The following is a 19,563-nucleotide window of genomic DNA, read 5'->3' as shown; positions in this document are numbered from 1 at the left end:
CCAGCTCCCTCTGGGCCCACCCCTGGACCTGCCTCCCAAGTAGAACAGGCGGGCCAGCTGGGGGACCTCAGGATGGGGGCAGGAGGCCCACCCCACTGCCCCATGGGTCCCTCAAGCCCAAAGAAGTCTCCAGCAAGTCCCCACCCACTGGAGATGTGTTTCTGCAGCTGAACGTCTCTGTCCCCTGCTTTAAGGTAAACGCTCCTGAAAGGGTCAACAGGATTTTTTTTTTTTTCAGTTGCTGTTTTGTTGATTGCAGCATTTCCTGAAAGTGGGGCTTGGTGGTGAGGGGTGGGCTGTAATAGCCGGGCCCCTCCCTACATCCCCTGCTCACCTTGGCTATTCTCTGCACCGCCACCCCAAGGACCAGCTCATGGGCCTGCAGCGGCCTGTGGGCTCCAGGCTGGCAGCGACTGACTTCATCTCAGTCCTCCAGGCCAGGGTCACACACCAGGACTCAGCGTTCTGCCCTCTGGGTCAGTGTCTTGGTCCCCTCCCCTCATTCAAGGCACTCATTGGCATCATGCAATCAGATGAGCACCTTAGATTGCTTTTGTTGGTCCCCCTCATGGGACAGTGAGTCTGGGCCACCTAAGGGTTAAGGACATTCCCAAGAGTAGGACCCATGCCTCCTACAGTTTCTTCTTAGTCCCAGAATCTAGCCGTATAGGTTGACCAATAATTGATTGTTGAAGGAATCAATGACAGATCAATATCCTAATAATGATTATTTAATAAACATTTCCTATGTGTCAAATACTATGTTAACAGCACTTTATTTATTTATTTATTTATTTATTGTCTTTTTGCCTTTTCTAGGGCTACTCCCGCGGCACATGGAGGTTCCCAGGCTAGGGGTCAAATCAGAGATATAGCCGCCGGCCTACGCCAGAGCCATAGCAACACCAGGTCCAAGCCGTGACTGCAACCTATACCACAGCTCACAGCAATGCCGGATCCTTAACCCACTGAGCAAGGCCAGGGATCGAACCCGCAACCTCATGATTCCTAGTTGGATTCGTTAACCACTGCGCCACGACGGGAACTCCAACAGCACTTTACATACATGAATGTTTAAAAAATTCTCCAGTCACCCTATGAGGTAGGTACTGTTATCTCCACTTTACAGATGAGGAAACTGAGACACAAATACATGAAGGAAGGAAGAGTGTGTTTCCTTTGTTGTGTAAATGTTACCGTCATGAACTGAACTGACTTGTAACTGTAGGCAGGAGCTGCTGGTTACTGGGGGTTGAGGGGTGGGAGGCAGGTTATGAACTCATTGACAGGAAAGGGACCAGGTAGCACCAAGCCCTGGGTAGATAATGGGAAGGTGCGAGGGGGCAGTGAAGGCAGGCAGTGAGACAGGAAGACTCCCTAAGAGGTGATATTTAGGCTGAGACCTTGCTGCTCACCTCAGAGCAGCAGCAAGAGCAACGGCCTGAAAGCAGAAAGAGCCACATTAGGAAATAAAATAATTCCAGGAGTTTCCATTGTGGCTCAGCGGAGGCAAGTCTGACTAGTACCCATGAGGTCGCAGGTCCAATCCCTGGCCTTGCTCAGTGGGTTGGGGATCCGGCATTGCCATGGGCTGTGGTGTAGGTCACAGATGAGGCTCAGATCTGGCATTGCTGCAGACATGGCTCGATCTGGCAGCGCTGTGGCGCAGGCCAGTGGCTTCCGCTCTGGTTCGACCCCTAGCCTGGGAACCTCCATATGCTGCTGGTGCGGCCATAAAAAACAAATTAATTAAAATAAAAATGAAAGAAATAAAATAATTCCAGGGCAGTCACAGGTGCAGGGGCCAAGGCTCTGCTGGTCATGTTAGGGGTTTAGTGTTTATTTTCTAAATGCAGCAAGACAGCACCGGGGGGTTATAAAGCAGAGGGAAGAAACCTGACCTGAGTGCCAGAAGATCAGAAACACACTTCCAGACACAGAAAACAAACCTGTTACCCAGAAGAAAGAGGAGAGGAGTAAATTAGGAGTTTGGGATTAACAGATACACACAGCCATACATAAAATAAACAACAAGCACCTACTGTACTGCAGAGGGAACTCTACTCAGTATCTTCTGATAACCTACAATGGAAGGGAATGTAAAAAAAAAGCATATATACATATATACACAATATATATTATATTTAATACATATTATATATTTATAATTAATATATAATATATAGATTATAAAAATGATATATATATATAACTGAATCACTTTGCTGTAAACCTCAAACTAATACAACAATGTAAATCAACTATATTTCAATCTAAAAAAAATTTTTTTTAAAAAAGCTCAGTGTGGCCAGCATGCAAGGGACTGTCCAGAAACAGAGGAAGTGTTTTCCTTGATAAAGTAATATTCAGGAGTTCCCACTGTGGCACAGCAGGTTAAGGATCTGACGTTGTCTCTGTGGTGGCTCAGGTCAGTGCTGTAGTATGGGTTTGATCCCCTGCCCAGTACAGTGTAGACCACAGGTGCAGCTCAGATTCGATCCCTGGCTCGGGAACTTCCATACATCGAGGAGGTGGCCTACATAGATAAATACACAAATAAGATCCAACACCTACTTTGGGGAGTTGTAAGAACAAGAAGTAAGAGTACAGGGTGCCTGGGACAGAGGATGGGGTCCTACATAGCCCACCTGCTCCTCCACACCCTCTGTCACCAGCCCCTTCAGATGCACAGCCACTCATTACATTTTATTAAAAATTGAATAAATCAATCAACTAGAGTTAAGAATTTTTCAGGTTTCAGGTACTTCAAGATTTCTGCAAAAAATACATAAAATAAATTCTAGACAGTTTACATATTTAGATTCAAAGTATACCAGGCATATTGTAATCCTCTGAAGCACTGACATGAGATGGGTCTTCTACCCCATTTTGCAGACAGGAGAATCAGGGTGCAGAGAGCACCCCTGTGTCGCACAGGCTCCAAGCTGCAGAGCTGGGGTCAGACAAGGCCAGTGACTCCAAACCAGATGTTCAGCAGCCTTTAAATGGTGATTGTTTGACTCTGTGCATGGACTTTCCACGGCACAGGGCAAAACTGACAGTAGGAGGAAAAGCTAGAAAAATGGGGAAGCCCAGTGAGAGAAGCACAGATAAATCACTTAATTTTTTAAGTATAATCAAGGTCTGCCTTGCTGTGATCCCCTGTGAGCAACCCCTGCAAATGAGTAATCCCCCCCCCCTCCGCCACCATCAAGTAATGGCCATGACTAGAAGGAAATGGAGCATTTCTGAGAGTGTATTTGCACTTTGGTTGTGTCAATCACTTGCTATAATTAAGGCATCAGGTGTGAATGAACAAATCATTGTTTCCCACACTGACAAACATCCAAAGCTAGACTTCATTTATTTGCTCACTGCTTTCCCACACTGGGACACTAGCCAACATCAGGTAGGTAACTACCATACAGACACATCATAAACAAATCCAGAACAAGCTCTGCACTCAGGAAGTTGTCCACTAGTTTTGTTCATCACAGGAGATCTGCGATGAGACTTATGACCCCTTCACATCCCTTCCTGGAAGTTAGCAGGATCCCACATTTGTAATATGCCTTCAGGTTCCACCATGGAATTCATAGTAACGCGCATGAGATCCCAGTGGAACTGCAAAGGCAGCTTCAAATGAGGGCAATGGTCCTTTGGACCGTCCTATAACTCAGGATCATACAACCCATTCTAACCACATCGGGAGCTGGGCTGAAGCAGAAAAGCCCACTGCCCCAGGCTCTAAAAATCGACATGATGTGTCCCTGACAATGATCTTCATAACAGGAATGTTGGCATTATTACGTGAAAAAATTCCTGACACCCTCAAGGAATTTTAAATAAGTCTCAGAACAAACGATTAAATACTTAATTTAACCCTGAAAAGTATTTTACTTTGTTCAGTGTCCTTCCACTTTTTATAGAAATAATTTCTATATTACAGATAAGGAGAGATAATCACATTTATAGCATGTCTTGGAAGGGTTTTTTTTTCATTATGCAAAATATGACAGTCTTATACCATTTTAGAATTCTTGGTTTTTGGCTCGCCTAACAACTAGCATAAAATCATTCATTCTTACAAAATTCTTTAAAAAAATGTTTAAATTGGAGAATGATCATTATGAAATCTATCCAACTAAATAAGCCATGCTCAAAGGAATCCTCAAAACATGCTCTTTGGGGCTGCGTTTGAGACCTAACACACTCAGCTTGAACCATGTTCTAAAGGCACAGAAGAGCATTCAACTCCAGCTGTTCGTTTGTTTATGAAGTTACCTGATTGTTATCACTTAAATCTCAAATCGGGAAAATGTTCACTAAATGCAAATACTGCAAGAATCACAATTCAGCAGAAAAGTTCAGATTTCTACAACTTAAAAAGTAAGATGGGAGTTCCCGTCGTGGCGCAGTGGTTAACGAATCCGACTAGGAACCATGAGGTTGCGGGTTCCGTCCCTGGCCTTGCTCAGTGGGTTAAAGGATCCAGCGTTGCCGTGAGCTATGGTGTAGGTTGCAGATGTGGCTCGGATCCTGCGTTGCTGTGGCTGTGTTGTAGACCGGCGGCTACAGCTCCGATTTGACCCCTAGCCTGGGAACCTCCATATGTCACGGGAGTGGCCCTAGAAAAGGCAAAAAGACAAAAAAAAAAAAGTAAGATGTTTTATGATCATTAAGTTCAATGTCTGAAATAGCAATTTAAAAATCAACCAAGAAATACAACTCAAGTGTTAACTATACAGCTCTGATATTTAATAAGACACGAAAATAAGGTTTATTTACAACCTCGTATCACTACATTGCAAACCCGAGACTGGTCACAGGTCGATAACCTTCGTCCATGCCGACAGCTATTCAAGATGAATCCCCTTCCTTCCGACCCTCCATATATTTTATTAAGTGATCGCTTTAAAGAATTAGAACTGAATTTAAAATGCCACGAGAACCTCAGAAGACATACTTTCCACCCTGGCTGGAAACAGAATCATCAGTCACTGAATTCCCATCCCAGAACCACCCTCTTTTTGGTAACAGCTTTTTGTCCAGGTAACACCAGGTGCCAGGGTGGAGGTGGGGAGGCAGACACAGGAAGCCAAGGTGCCCTCCTCCACCACAGCTTCTGCCCTTGGGCACTCAGAGGGCAGGTGGTGGGAGAAGTCCAGGCATGTGGGGGGTGGGGGAGAAGTGACAGGGCAGTGGGTCCGTCTTCACTTTGTCAGCAGGTGCCGCCAGGTGCCTGGCTGACATCATTCCATTTACTCCTTTCTGTGGTTTTGAGACTGATGTGAGTTCTGCCTTTTTTCAGATGTAGAAACGGAGGCTCAGAGAAGGTACCCAATTTGAACCTGTCTTCATCTCATCACTTATGGCCCTATGACTCCCAGCCCATGTCTTTCTTCACACCCCTCCACCTCCCTGAAAAAGTTCTGGAAGGTGAAGGAGGGGGAGGAGGGGGTTATGCAGTTATTACTGAGAGGAGATGGGGCGAGTGGTGAAACCCAGTCCCCCTAAAACCAAGTGCCCTGAAGACTTTAGGATTAATGACTCCATCCAGAATCTTGTTCCCTTTCTTGTCCTGCCTCTGTTCCTTCAGGACTGAGAAGCATCGAAGAACAGGACCCTTGGGCCTCCCAGTAAAAGCTCCTCCTTGTCCCCCACTACCTGTCTGGCCCTCCCCAAGTTTCAAAGAGCAGGTTCAATCAGTTACTGATGAGGACAACAGAATCACAGGACACCCAGCTCCTCCTGAAGGGATACAGGCTGTTGCCGCCTGATCTTTGAGATGCTCTGTAGAAACTATGCCTCCTACCCACGTGGAGGATGGTGACCACATGCTGCCCACAGGCATGTAGACCCCAGACTGGTGGGAACCAGAAGTTGAGACTCCTGAAACATCATGCTGTTACCTCCCCACCAACCAATCACAAGAAGTTCCATGAGCTGATCACACATCCAGCAAGCCTCATACCTAATGTTGCTTTTAAAATCCCCTCCCTGAATGCCACAGCAGGGGCTGGGGTGGTTCCTGCTTTGTAAGCTCAAGCTGCCCGTTTTCCTTGCTTGGTGCCTGTGATTAAACACTGCTCTTCCCTTCATCACCCGCTGTCAGCAGACTGGTTTTGCTGCGCACAGGGCGAGGACCCGAGTTTGGCTGGCGGACAGTGTAGGGGTGCAGGGCTACATCTGGGGTACCTCACATCTGAGAGTCTATAAACAATGAACCTCCACCTGGTGAGAGACGGCCACTCCTTGTACTTCTATGGCCACTTGGCAGATGGGAACCTGTGACACTCTCTAGAGAAAAATGTAGCAAATATATGTTCATTGTGGAACAATACCAAGAAGATATAAGAACAGTGACACAAAATGGTGAGAGGGTTTATGAAGCAATCACGCCTGATGTACATGTACAAGAGTGATCCTGAGTGAACACCTAGTAGCTTCCTGCCACTGTGGAAATAAGAGTCCAGAAGCTGAGACCCTCACATTGTCCACAGTGGGTGCAGAGGAATCTAATGAGGACGGGGAGGAAAACCAGCCAAGGGGGAGCTCCAAGCAGCAGGCAGCATGGGTAACCTACAAGCTCTCATTTATGTTTGCCCCCCAAGATGCTTCACTTTTAAGGAGAAAGAAGACATTAGGTAACAAGAGAACATCTTTTCTTCTGTTTTTATTGAAAACTGAGATGGAGATGAAGTGCCAATAACCAAACCAGGAATGCCAGGGGGAAAATGTAAATGATGCTATTTAGAGAACCTGAAGATAAGATTGTTAAACACACCAAAATCTTCTTGGACAACAGCCAAAAAAGAAACCTAGAAAGCAATCATGACAGAATCAACAAAAACCAGACATGAGTTTTCTTTGACACCAGAGTAAACAAAAGCCAGCGCCACTTTCAGATGAGAAGGGCCAGGCGCACAGACAGCCTGGGATCACTGTACAATTTTAGCAAGTTTTAGAAATGGATAACAGAAAAGGGGCAAGAAAATAGGTCAAAATCAGATGAAAATGTTAGAGAGTAACTGGAAGAAACAAGTCACCAATCATGATGGGAGTTCCCATCATGGCTCAGCAGTTAACAAACCCAACTAGTATCCATGAGGACCGAGGTTCAATCCCTAGCCCTGCTCAGTTGGTTAAGGATCCCACATTGTGTGGCTGTGGTGTAGACTGGCAGCTGTGGCTTCTATTGGACCCCCTAGCTTAGGAACTTCCATGTGCCAGGAGTGGGGTCTTCAAAAAAAGACCAAAAAAACCACTTCAAATACTTTCTTTTTTTTGTTTTATTGAAGTACAGTTGATTTACAATGTTGCATTAATGCCTACTGTACAGCAAAGTGTCTATAACACACACATACATATACACATTCTTTTTTATATACATTTACATTACAGTTTATCATAGGATATTTAATATGGTTCCTTGTGCTATGTAATAGAATTTCATTGTTTATGCATTGATATTTACTAGTTTGCATTTGCTAATCCCAAACTCCCTTAAATACGTTCCTTTTAAGAAGATGAATTATATGCATATCCAAATTTATAAAACGTGGTGTTCCCATTGTGGCTTAGCAGTAATACACCCAATTAGTATCCATGAGGACTCAGTTTCAGTCCCTGGCCTCACTCAGTGGCTTAAGGATCCTGTGTTGCTGTGGCTGTGGTGTAGGCTGGCAGCTGCAGTTCTGGTTCAACCCCTAGCCTGGGAACTTCCATATGCCCCAGGTGTGGCCCTAAAAAGACAAAAAAATAAATAAATAAAATAAAATAAAACGTGATTATAGCATGTATCCTCTTTAAAATTTACTTTGTTTGACCAGCATCTTCTCTCTTTTTGGAAGATCAGCACCACAGTTGAAATACATTTTTCCAGGACTAGATCCAACAGGCAAATCTGAATACTGGAAGAGATAATCAATCAGTGTCCAAAGGATAAGATAACATTAGAGATTTGTTCCCTTCTAGGTGGTAACTTTGGGTAGATATACTGTTATTCTGAAGAGAACTGCTCAAAATACTTAGATCTCCAATTTAAGAAATGCCTTTGGCTCCAGTGCCACATCTCTTTTAAATAATGTGGATGGTGGGAAATTGTTGAGGGTGGTTTTAATGTTTGAAAATAGCCCAGAGGAATTATAAGCCAAGCCCAGTGAAGGAGGTAGCCGCTTCCCACCAAGGGTCAAAAATGCCACGTGACAGTAAGGCACCTCAATAGCAAAAGTGATGACGCCTCGAAAATTATTGCTAAAGAGGGTTGTGGTTGTTAGTGAAACATTCTAAGGAGCTGGAGGTTTCTGGAAAATACTGGCTCACCAGAGGCAAACTCCATTTTATGACTCTTTCCCCACCACTGCCCTGTAATCTGATCTTTAATCCTCTCCCCAGAAAGAAGATGGCCTGGGCAGGGAGAAGGGCCTGGCTCCTGCTGAGGCTGCTTGCTGTTCACCTGGGCTCTGAGTTCAGGCCCCAAGGCCAGGAGTGAGATGGAGGAGATGGAAGAGAGAGAGGCTTTGAAGGGCAGGAAGTTCACACTCCCACCTGCCCGGGCACCCCATGACTGTCACCTGTCCTACAGACACCCGAGATTTGGGGCCATCTCCCATTGCCTTCTCTTGGTAACAGAGTTGTCCAGCTAAGATCTCCTAAGGTCAGCAAGGTCACTGGAATGTTACACTTTGTGATCAAAGTCAGGATTTTACTCAAAATACCTTTTTCTGATTCCAATCTTATTGCTCTAATTCAACATCCTGACAATTTCATTTTGCTTCAGTTGATAACTCTCTGGGGTTGGGCTTCCTTTATGCGTAAGTCTGATCATAAGCTACAAGTGGTAGAATTCTTTGATCTCTGCAAAGCCACACACAGCCAAATCTAAACCACATCTGACCAGGCATCTCTTGTGGTTCTGGCTGTTACCGTCACGGCTAGTGTGTGGCATGTGTGATTCTGTGGCAGCAGCCAGGGAGAGAGGGCCATCGAAATATTAGGATTGCAAAACCTAAACCAGATTATGTCTCCTTCATAACCCATGGCTCTAAGAAATCCTCAATCAAATACTTAATGTAATACAGAACTATTTTCCTTAGTAGTTCCTAATGATTCTTACAGATTAGGCATGAAATAAGAGAAGTCTGCTGGTTATTAAGAGACCAGAAGAATTTAGGTATAAGCATCATGAAGCTGTTTCTTAGGCTCAAACACCTCATTTTTAGATAATGTGATTGCGTTTCTGTGACTTGGAAAAGTCTCATAGCTCTTTATTAACAGGATGGAGACTTGGTCTTTAGACCTTCAGACCAAGGGCGCTTCCCAATACACAAGCTGCCCAGATCCCCAAGAAGGGGATGAGTCCCTGGTGATGGCAGGGCTGGGGGGAGGGAAGGAGGCCAGGGCAGGGAGGACTCAGGTCTTCAGGGATTTATGACCCGTTTCCATGGCACCCTGGCTCCAATTCCTCAGCTTGCTAAGGTCCTACATCCTCCCTCCTCTTCTGCACCTGTGGCCAAAACTGCTGACTTAGGGAATCTGACCACAACAGAAAACAGATCGATGTGTGTGGTTCCAGGAGAGCTAAAAACATTTTAAAAAATAATATGCACTTCAAGGATGAGGCTCTGGGCAAGCTTTACCACCATCAAGTGGGTTTTTTCTTTCTCTACTTACTGCAAAGCCAGGAAAGGGTATTACTTGCCATACAGAGAAAATTCACCTTTTGGCAAGTTTCAGAGCATGTAAATTAGACCAGCATGAATTTTATATTCAAAGATGTAAAAACTGACAGCTGTAAGATGCTAGACTTAACTCTCTTTTCAGACTTCTTAGATATTCAAGGGAAAAAAAAATTTAGCCCATGAATTCCTGAATCCATCAACTGGCAGCGCTTGTTCAGGGTTCACTATACGTGTGCTGTGCTGCACAGCTGAGGGGTAATGACAGGTCACTACCTGTGCAGTTAAAGAGCCTGAAAATATATGAAGTACTAAGTTAATATCTACTATGTTAGGCAGTAATGTTTAGTGCTAGGGATGTCAAGAAGGAGCACACAGGTCCTTGAACTTGAAGATGCCTGGGAGGGGAGAAAGCTCACATAACTAAGAAGTCGGTGATTCTGTGAAGCAAAGTGCCAGTGAGACACAGCAGAAACAATTCATCCTGCCTGAGAAGGAGAATTACAGAAGGTGACAGGACATCACTGTTTCAAAGGTAACAGTGAGAAGCAGCACAGAGGCTGTCCAGCCTGGCTGGATGGGTGGCAGGGTGGGGTAGGGTAGGCAGACAGACAGACAGAACTCAAACAGGTCTTGCTCCGAAGCTTCCTGAGAATTGACAGCAACTGCAAATTACCTGCCTGTGGGAACTACGTTGCCCTGGAGGGTCCTCAGATCCCCCAAGACTAGTAATAATGCCTACATTCTGAGTCTGCAAGCAATAAGGAGGCCTGAGCTGTCTTAACCATTGACCTCAGGCCACGCACTACACCGAGGGCTGCACAAGCACTGTCAGCAGCCCCCTGAGCGAGGTACTATTAGGAACAACTCCTTTCACAAGTGAAATCACTGAGGAACAGAGAGGTGAAGCATCTTGATCAAGGTCACACAGCTGGTACCATAGGCCAAGACCGCTGTCTAAGCAATCAGGCTTTAGAGCCAGGCCTATTTCCTGTTGGATGTCGGAAACCATATCCTACAAATAAAAGGAGGAAGAAGAGACAGAATGTTTCTGTTCTGCTTCCTGTGTATGGAGCCAACCCCAGGAAAGACGTGCTGCTCTTGGTACTGGAACTCTTCTGGGTAAACCCCTAAATGCCCAGGGATATCTTGGTCCTCTTAAAAATATCCCTGGCAGCTAGACCATCCCTGTACCCACCAGCCCACAATGTCCCTTCCCCCTCAGCTGAAACATCCACCTACCCCAACTATCTGAACCAACGTGCACAAACGCAAGGATGAGAAACTGCTGTCTTATTTTCCCACAGATATTTACACTTTAAATGGAGAGACTTGGGGCTCAAAGATGTGGTGGGAAAAGTGAGAAGAAAGTGCAACCAAAAGCCCAAAGGGTCCCTCCTGGACCCTTTCTCCCCACCCAACTTGGCCAGATCCAGCCTCTGTTCCTTCCTCACTACCCCGAGCACCCGTTCCTACACAGAATCCTCAGATTTCCACGGGTATAAACTGGGAACGTGGGTAGCTCTATCAGAGGGCAGCGCACCCCCCTCCTGGGTCACATTTTGCCCCTCACATTGGGAGAACTGCTGGGCCTGAGTCTGGTCCTGGGTCCAGAAGCCCAGTGGGGAGGGCAGGGTGGAAAATCAGCAGCATCTGCAAGGCACACGAAGTCACCCCCCTGCACCCCACCTCGGCACAGACCAAGAGGAGCACATGATTTCACCCCCATCCCTGCAGAGCCCTTTCCCTGACTTTCTGCCGAGCCCACTGACCGGCCAAGATGAGGATGACATTTCCCAGGCTCTCTTGCGGTCAGTAGGTGTGTAACACCGTCAACCTCAGGCAAATGGGATATGAGCAGAAGTGACTTGTGTCCTGGCAGGATGGGGGGGGGGCCTTCTGTGTGCTCCCTCCATCCTCCAGCTGGACATGGACATGGGGACAGCTCTCTCAAGCCTCCAGGGTGGATGCCACTGGATGCCAATACCAGCCCCCGTGGACCACCTCACAGCCCATGGTGAGCATGCTCCCTTCATCCTCTCACGTGAGAGAAATACAGGTCACCTTATCTCAGCCCCATCCCCCTGAGAACCCTAGCTCGAAAAGGGGCCATATCTTTGCTTAGAACTGCCCCCAGGCTGGGACCACACACTTGCTGGGCCTAGGGCCATGCTCAGCAGTGAAAAGGGGCATGGACCCAGCGGTCCTGATTGGCCTCGAGGAGACTAGGATGTGATGGAGAAAAGCCCCACGTTCTCTTCATGGCAGAGTAGATTCTGGGGGGCTTCAGGCAGTGGAAGGCACATGGCTCGGTGCACAGGAAAGATGGATAGAGGCTAAGACAGAAGCTGGAGGCCCCCCAACTCTGCCAGACCCACAGAATGTGAACCCTGGTAACACTTCCATTGGCCCAGGGGAAAGAGCAAAGCCAGACCTCGGGGAACGTCTATGAACACGGGGCATGATGTGGGTAGTGCTGCACCTGAGGGCAGTGGTACCAACTGCATCATCGTAAGTGTGCAGGTGAAGAAGGGAGGGAAAGCTCTCTCTGAGCACAGGGGAGGTGGTATCAGGGCCCAGACAGGAGGCCTGGCGTGGGTGGAGTCAGCTCTAAGCAGGGCAGTTTAGAGCTGAAAAAGTGTCAAGGGGGAGAATCATCTGAGTTTGAGTAGCAGAGTAAATAACTCCCTAAGAGAGCAGTGAAAGTCTTAGCAAAATCTAAACACACACACACACACACACACACACCCCATGGCTAGTGAAACAGCCACCGAAAGCCAAGACTAACCACACAGATACACCAAATCCATTCTTTTTTATGAAACGTATGGAAAATTTGAAATTCATATAGAAAAGAAAAAAGTTGAGCTATTCCCTCATAACAGCCTAATTTAATACAAAATTGTACCTACCAGGAGAGCCAAAAAGAAGAATTCAAAAATAGTAGGTTATTACTTGGCAAACATTACCTTCGCATAGAATAAAACAAGGCAAATAAAACTGTATATGCTGCAGGAGCCTGGGAAAACATTTTACAATGATTAAATATTAGTATTAATATGATAAATGAAAAAATGCTAAATACTACGTTACCATTCTTAAATTCCCATCAGATAATTACTGGACAGTTCAAAACTAGAAAATTGTAAAAGCTATGTGTCTGTTGCACTCTCCCCACAGATAGTGAGCATGTGGGCTCCTCGTGTTCTTGCTCCTGCCACACCCTCAGGGGCTAAAAGGCCGAGTGAAGGTCTAGTGAGCTTGATAAGCTTCCTCTGGGTTTATCTCTTACAGCCCAGTATTTAAATGTTTTCTGACGCATCCTGGTGTTTCGAATGCATTTAATCAGATATTTGCTGTGTTTTGTTGACCTGATTCCACATCCTCGAAACAAGTGTTTCAATCTAGAAATGTTATACATGTTAAGGTTTTCCATTCTACACGTGGTACCATCATACGGTTCTTCAATCAAGTGCCCTTGAATATCCAGATACACTTACACTATTCGAAGACCTTCTGGGCAGTTATGGAGGAAAGTATAATATCATACATGCTGTTACTGTGTAACTTCATAGGCAATTAACTGTTAGCGGCAGAGAAGCTCAAAGGGAAAAGCTCATGGGGACTCAGATACATAAAAAATAAGATCATCCAAAAGGCGATTAAAATTATGGTATCGCATCAGAAAAACAAAAGCACACACGTCAGTATAGTTCTAGGGGAATATATTCTGTAATTAGAATGCAAGGCAGATATACAGAATATTGGGTAAAACTGGTGAGAAAAATCCTCATCATTAAAAATCCTCCTACCACACACACACCAACTTTCAACGGCAGAATTTGGTTCTAGACTTCGGTACCAAATTGCTTTCATAGGAATCCCATCTACTAACTCAGTTTCCTTATGACTCACATCACCAGCTGTGAGTCGCTTCATTTCCACCCGACCTTTGCTCAAGCCTTGCTGTCTTTCACTAGCCTCATCGATGCAGTAATAAGACCTCCCTTGAAGAACACCCACGATGTGTTAGGTGTTATCTGAGGTGCGCGGGGCACCCTACCTCATGACTACCCAAGGAAGGAGGTAGTAACAGCTCTAATTTACAGAATGAATGAAACAAATGAGCCAAACCGACCCCACAATCAAGATCAGGTAGCAGAGGGCAGAGCCAGGATGTGAATGGGGGGTCTCTTAAACTGCCACCTCACCATGCCCTCCTCCCCAAGGGCCCTGTTCCTTTCCCACTGTGACCATCTACGACACATGGTCCTAGAGGGGCAGACCCAGTGACACCTTCCACAGCCCAGGTGACAAAACAGGCTTACCCATCTGTGTTTACCAAAAATTTACTTTCGATTTAAGCTACAAATGCCTAATCCTTTTCCCTAGTACTCTCCTCCTTTCTGAAAGCGATAAATAGTATGTATTTACCTATGAAAAGCTGAGGATGCGTGATGGAAAAGAAAGTGATTTTCAAGCTGGCAATGCAACCTCCTACCCTGAGCGCTACAGCAGAAGAGGCGGGGGAGATGCTAGACCCTGCTCAGGCTTCAAGGGTAGTTCTTGGGGTGTGTGTAAGTGTGATTTCATGTGCTACAAGGGAAAATATATTATGCAATAGAGAGGAAGTTACACTTCAATATAACCATCCCCAAACATATTCCCAAAGTGGGCCCATATTTTGCCCAGATTTTAACCTGTCTCTAAAGGGAATTTTAGAGATTCTTCCTGGATTTGCAATATACCCATGTGACCTTCCCTCAGAGCACTAGCTGATGGTTAGTGTGTGCCACGCCATCTCCTGCTCTGCCCTGGTCTCTCCCAGGCTCTGGTCACTTCATGCAGGGGAAGCATAAGCTGGCGATGCCCCATGGCTCTATCCCTGTGGACGGTTCTGTTATGTCCAAGCCAGGCTGCCCTCTTCTTCCCTCGAAAAGAAGGTTAAGTCAGCTCTTCCAGATAAGACATTAGAAGACTCCAAGCAATGGCGGGAGAGATGGAATGAATAGTCAGGAGCATGTGAATAAAAATATGCCCACCGGTTCCCAACCCAGGAAGGGACTCAGATCATATATTTCAAGTTGGAGGGGATGGCTGCACGATGCTTAAAAAAAAAGAAGTAAAAGTATTGTTAAAGTGCTCAGCTGTGAGCAGATATTATTATAATTAATAAAGATTGCTTAACTTTAGAGAAGGTTTTGCTTAGGTTTTCTTTCATGTATTTATTTGTTGAAGAAAAAAATCAGAGTGGTTAACCAAGCAGTCATAAGCAATTTTGGAAATCTTTAAAATTTTCAGTTTCTGTTGATATAGGAAAACCTCTCAGTGGATGTCCACTCTGGGTGGTGAACATGTTGTATATGGTTTTGTATATCATACAAGAGAGACATACTGGAGTTCCCGTCATGGCTCTAGTGGTTAACGAATCCGACTAGGAACCATGAGGTTGCGGGTTCGGTCCCTGCCCTTGCTCAGTGGGTTAACGATCTGGCATTGCCGTGAGCTGTGGTGTAGGTTGCAGACGCAGCTTGGATCCCCGCGTTACTGTGGCGTAGGCTGGTGGCTACAGCTCCGATTGGACCCCTAGCCTGGGAACCTCTACATGCCACGGGAGCGGCCCAAGAAATGGCAAAAAAGACAAAAAAAAAGAGAGAGAGAGAGACATACTAACAGTGTAAAACAAGCCTGATTTCACTTATCATTTCTCTGTAAATTCCTTTTACCAGGAGAAAAAAAAAGAAATCTTAAACATCAAATTAAACACAATGGCATTCAGTTAATTTTTAGCATCCGTCCTTAGGTGAAAAGACTAGGGCATCCACATGCAGAAAATTTCAACATCCTTATTGGAGGAATGGATTTAAAGAGAAATGCATGAGCTTGTGCAAAGGCTTGGCTTTGAAGGATGCCTGGGCCAGATATAAAAATAGATGGCTAAAATGTAAAAATCGATTCTAATGGCAATCAGATCACTGCACTCTCCATGCACAGGATATTAGGGAAACCTGAATATTTGATTTAGTAGCACCTTGGGAGCAGGCAGACCTGAAAACCCTCCAATAACCTTGAAAATATCCACTTCCTGTAGAAGAGAATTGAATGTTCAAATCAAGCGACAGCCATCCAGCCCCTTTGGTCCCTGTGAGTCAAGTACAAAGACTAGAAGGTGCACGAGTCCTGGCAAATGGGTTCTTTCCTCACGGACCTGTGAGGGTGTTAGCTGGGGGGCGGCAGGGGGGGGGTGGTGGTGGTCAGTGCTAGATCCTCCTAGGAGCTCTGCTCTCACCCAGGCAGCAGGCAGGGAGCAGGGGGTGAGGCAGTAGGTCCACATCCTTCCCCTCCCCCATTCACTTTCCGGTGGGGGAGCAACAGGAGGTAACAATAACATGATGCCACCCCCTCAACACCCCCCCACCCCGCGCAAATCCCCAGATGCACTCACACACCCCAGGTGAGCCTCCCTGCACCCAAAAGGTGGGGAACCCAGAGGAATGAAGTGGAAATGGAAGGCAGAAGGCTGGAGCCAGGAATGGAAGGCAGGGGCACATCCACCCACGGTCCCTAGACGCCCCTCTCCTGCCAGGGAAGGTCCAGACCTGGAACTCACTTGCATGGGCATCCTTACCCGCAGCCAGCCTGGCCAGGTCCCAGCATGCCCGGGGCGGTGATCACATCGCAGGGCCCAGGGGAAGAGGCCAAGGGGAGGGGGAGGGGCCCGGCGGTGCTGGCGGGATGCCTTCTGTGAGACAGTGGTCCCTGCTCCTCCCTGTGGCACCCCTGGGGGCATCTTGATCTCACTCCAGGGCTGTGAATGTGCTAGGAGGGCAGAGCACAATAGTCTGCCCTCCTTCTGTAGAAGGGCTGCAGTGTAGACCACCAAGATTAGTCAGAATGACACAACCCCCATTCCAGGGGCTTCTGCACACTGGGCAAGTGAGCTGGGTCCTGTGAGGTCACTGGCCATCAGCTGTGATCCCTGCTGTCTCACCACTCCTAGGTGTGCAAGTCACAGCCCCACAGGTAACCCACCTGTCTAACTCTTCCAAAACTACCAGCAAGCCACCACCCTGTAGTTGGGTGGGGGGGGGAGAAGGGGAGGTGGGGGGGTAGGAGGGAGGTGGGGTGGAGGGACTTCGGAGGCCAGGGGAGCGCCTTCTGACCCTGGTGCCATTCCCCACCTCACTGGCAACCACAAATAGGCCAACATCAAAAGCCCCTGGTTAACCTAGGAACTAGCTTCCACTCTGCAAATAGGAAGTGAGCCAGGCACCTAGCTAGGCCCTTCAAATACAGAGCGGGTCCCCAGATGGACACCCTGTGTTTGCACCAGAAGCAGCCAGCATTGTTTCCCCAGATCGCTTTCCTAAAGCCTCTTTCTTCTCAAACTCCAGCAAACTGGGGAGGAGAGAGACCCATGTGGGCTTGGGTGGGAGCTACTTCGCCTACAGGGGCAAATATCAAGGACAAAGAGCCCTGCAAAACGGTACTGCCTGGAAGCCAAAGTGGCAAAGAAGAGGCTGAAGCTAGAATGCGCTGCCCCTCCTCCTGCCCCAGGACCAGGCCTCCAGAGCCAGGGACTGGTTCCACTCAGAGAGCCTTCTCGGGGTTTCCACAGAGGTTTCTTGCGTGTTAGTACTTGACTACAACCTCCCACACACACAGACACACACACACAGACACACACACACAGACACACACACACACACACACACACACCCTTGGGGAGCTGGGATGGACCCTCATGAACCACCCCCCCCAACCCCAGCCACTTTTAGATTACCTGCTCAAAGAAAATGCTTAGCACAGGTGTGATCTTGAGTCCCCACTTCTGGCAAAATGGAAAAGGGTGTTTTGGGTGGTGTGTTTTTGTTTCTGTTTTTGTTTTTTTCTGCAAAGGGCAGGCTCTCTCTGTAAATTCAATTGCTCTTTGGTAAGTGCTTTGTTTTCCAGCTCTGGTGGGGGGAGGGGAAATCTAGGTGCCCACAGCCACCACAGGTGTGGGGTTCTGTGTAGCAGACACACCTATTAGAGGGGGAACACAGAAACTCTCACCCCAAGGCCATGGCAGGGCCAGTGTCCTTAGATCTGACAGCCAGTGGCTTTTCACACCACCCTAGCCCTAGAGATGGTGCGACCCTTGCCTGGGAGTCAGCAAGGCTCCCTTCTGGCCCTCCCTTAACCCTCGAAGTCCCAGTGTGGCTTCCCAACCCTCTACGGATCTGTCCCCACGGGTGCTGGATTGCGAGGTTGGGTCCTGGTGTCTGCTTTTGTTGTACGGGCTTTTGTGGGAGTAAAATGAAGGAAGCAACTTCAGGGCGCTGCCTCCCTGCACCGTCCTTTCCTTTTTAAAAGGACCTGAGTTCTTAACTCTTCCATCACAGTGTCTGGAATATGGGATAGGGGAGAGATGGCCTCGGAACCGTTGGATGCATCGTGTGCCCTGTGTCCAGGGACAGGGGCGAGGGACTGTAATAGGATGAGTGCTGCGCCTGGGAAAGGGGTCTCCAGCTGCCTTCAGGCCAGATTCGGATCCTTTGTGCACAAGTCAGCACTCCGCGAAAAATTCCACGTGTGACTAAGTTCGGCACAGCCTCCAGCCCACGCCGAGTCCGATCAATCGCCTGGACTCTGCAGCTGGACGGGTAAGAGAGACCCTAATCATGGAGACCCCGGTGGTGCGACGGCGCGGGAAGTGCGAGTACCTGGTTGTAACACTCAGGACCGCGGCGCGTGCTTCTTGAACCAAGTCCAGGCCACTGGGACCTGGGTTCTCCAAAGACCACCCCATCCCCAGGCGCCCCTCTCACTCGCCCCCAGTCGGAAAACACTCACCTACTGCCAGGCAGATGGGGAGCAGCAGCCTGAAGATGAGCCCGCAGACCACTTCCGAGGCCATCGCGTCAGTCCGGCGAGTTCGAGCAGAGGGGCGCGGCTCGCGGGTCCCTAGGACTCGGGTGCCAAGCCCATACCCGCCTAGGGCCTCCTGCGGCCGGCGGCTCGAAGCCGCCGGGGCATCGCCTGGGCGAGGGCCGCCGCGTTATGCGCCCCGAAGGCGCGCTCTCCGCTCCCCCGGCCGCCGCTCACCAAGCTCTAGGAAGACCCCTCGCCAGGCGCCCGGCCTCGCACAGCCGTCCCATCCAGTGTGGAACTTCCCAATCCGGCGTCGACGGCTTCTGCAGCCGGTGTTGGAGGCCGGGGCGGCGCGGCGGGGAAGGGGCGAGAAGGGTGTGCTGTCCTTCCGTCAGCTCCTGGGGCGCCACTCAGGGGCGGCAGGGAGTTTCTCTGCCGATACGCCTCCAAGCCAAGGCGCCTGGGCTGCCGGCCCGGCCCTCTGCCCACGCAGCTCGGCCGGGTTCCTGGGAGCAGCCCCGGCCCGGAGCGGCCCCGCCGCGGCTCCCGGAGCAGCGCGCGTCTCAGCCTCTACGCCCCGGGACTTCGGGCGGGAGAGACCCGGGCTCGAGCTGCTGGGCGCGCGGAACCATCCCCGACAGCGCGGGGCTCGCGGGACAGCGGCCAGAGGTCGAGACGAAGGCACTCGAGGGGGCCAGCCTCCACTCCCCCCTCCGCGGCCTCGACTTAAACGAGTAAAATGAAAACTGAACGCCGCCCGGCGGCCAGCGCGCCCCCGACCCGCGCGGTGCTGCCTCGCCCTGGAGGCGCAGCCCCGGCTCCCGGGCGGGCGCGCACTTCTCCACCTTCACTGAAACTTTCGAAGCCGCGCTCGCGGACGGGCGTGCGCGCAGGCCAATGGGAGAGCGGCTCGGGAGCGGCGCGCCGGGTCCCGCCCCCTGGGCGGCCGGAGGCGGGGGCACCGGGCGGGGGCGCGGGGCTAGGGTGCAGGGGGAGACCCGGCTTCGGAGCCGGCGGCCTGGCGCTAGCT

The 19,563-nt window shown here is 48.8% G+C and overlaps 1 protein-coding gene across 1 annotated transcript in view; it reads right to left on the bottom strand.

The window, feature by feature from the left end:
• The window catches only part of PIEZO2 (piezo type mechanosensitive ion channel component 2), a 302,891-nt gene extending 283,588 nt beyond the window's left edge, over nucleotides 1-19,303 (bottom strand). Inside the window, exon 1 of the mRNA XM_047793685.1 lies at nucleotides 18,516-19,303. Coding sequence (XP_047649641.1) covers nucleotides 18,516-18,579 — 64 coding nt within the window. The 5' untranslated portion in view covers nucleotides 18,580-19,303. The remainder of the gene's footprint in view (nucleotides 1-18,515) is intronic.
• Between the last annotated feature and the right edge of the window lie 260 nt (nucleotides 19,304-19,563).

Source organism: Phacochoerus africanus, chromosome 8 (genome assembly GCF_016906955.1).
Source record: "Phacochoerus africanus isolate WHEZ1 chromosome 8, ROS_Pafr_v1, whole genome shotgun sequence".
Classification (NCBI taxonomy): domain Eukaryota; kingdom Metazoa; phylum Chordata; class Mammalia; order Artiodactyla; family Suidae; genus Phacochoerus; species Phacochoerus africanus.
The sequence above is the reverse complement of the archived record's forward strand: the minus strand, read 5'-3'. Positions and strand labels throughout refer to the sequence as shown.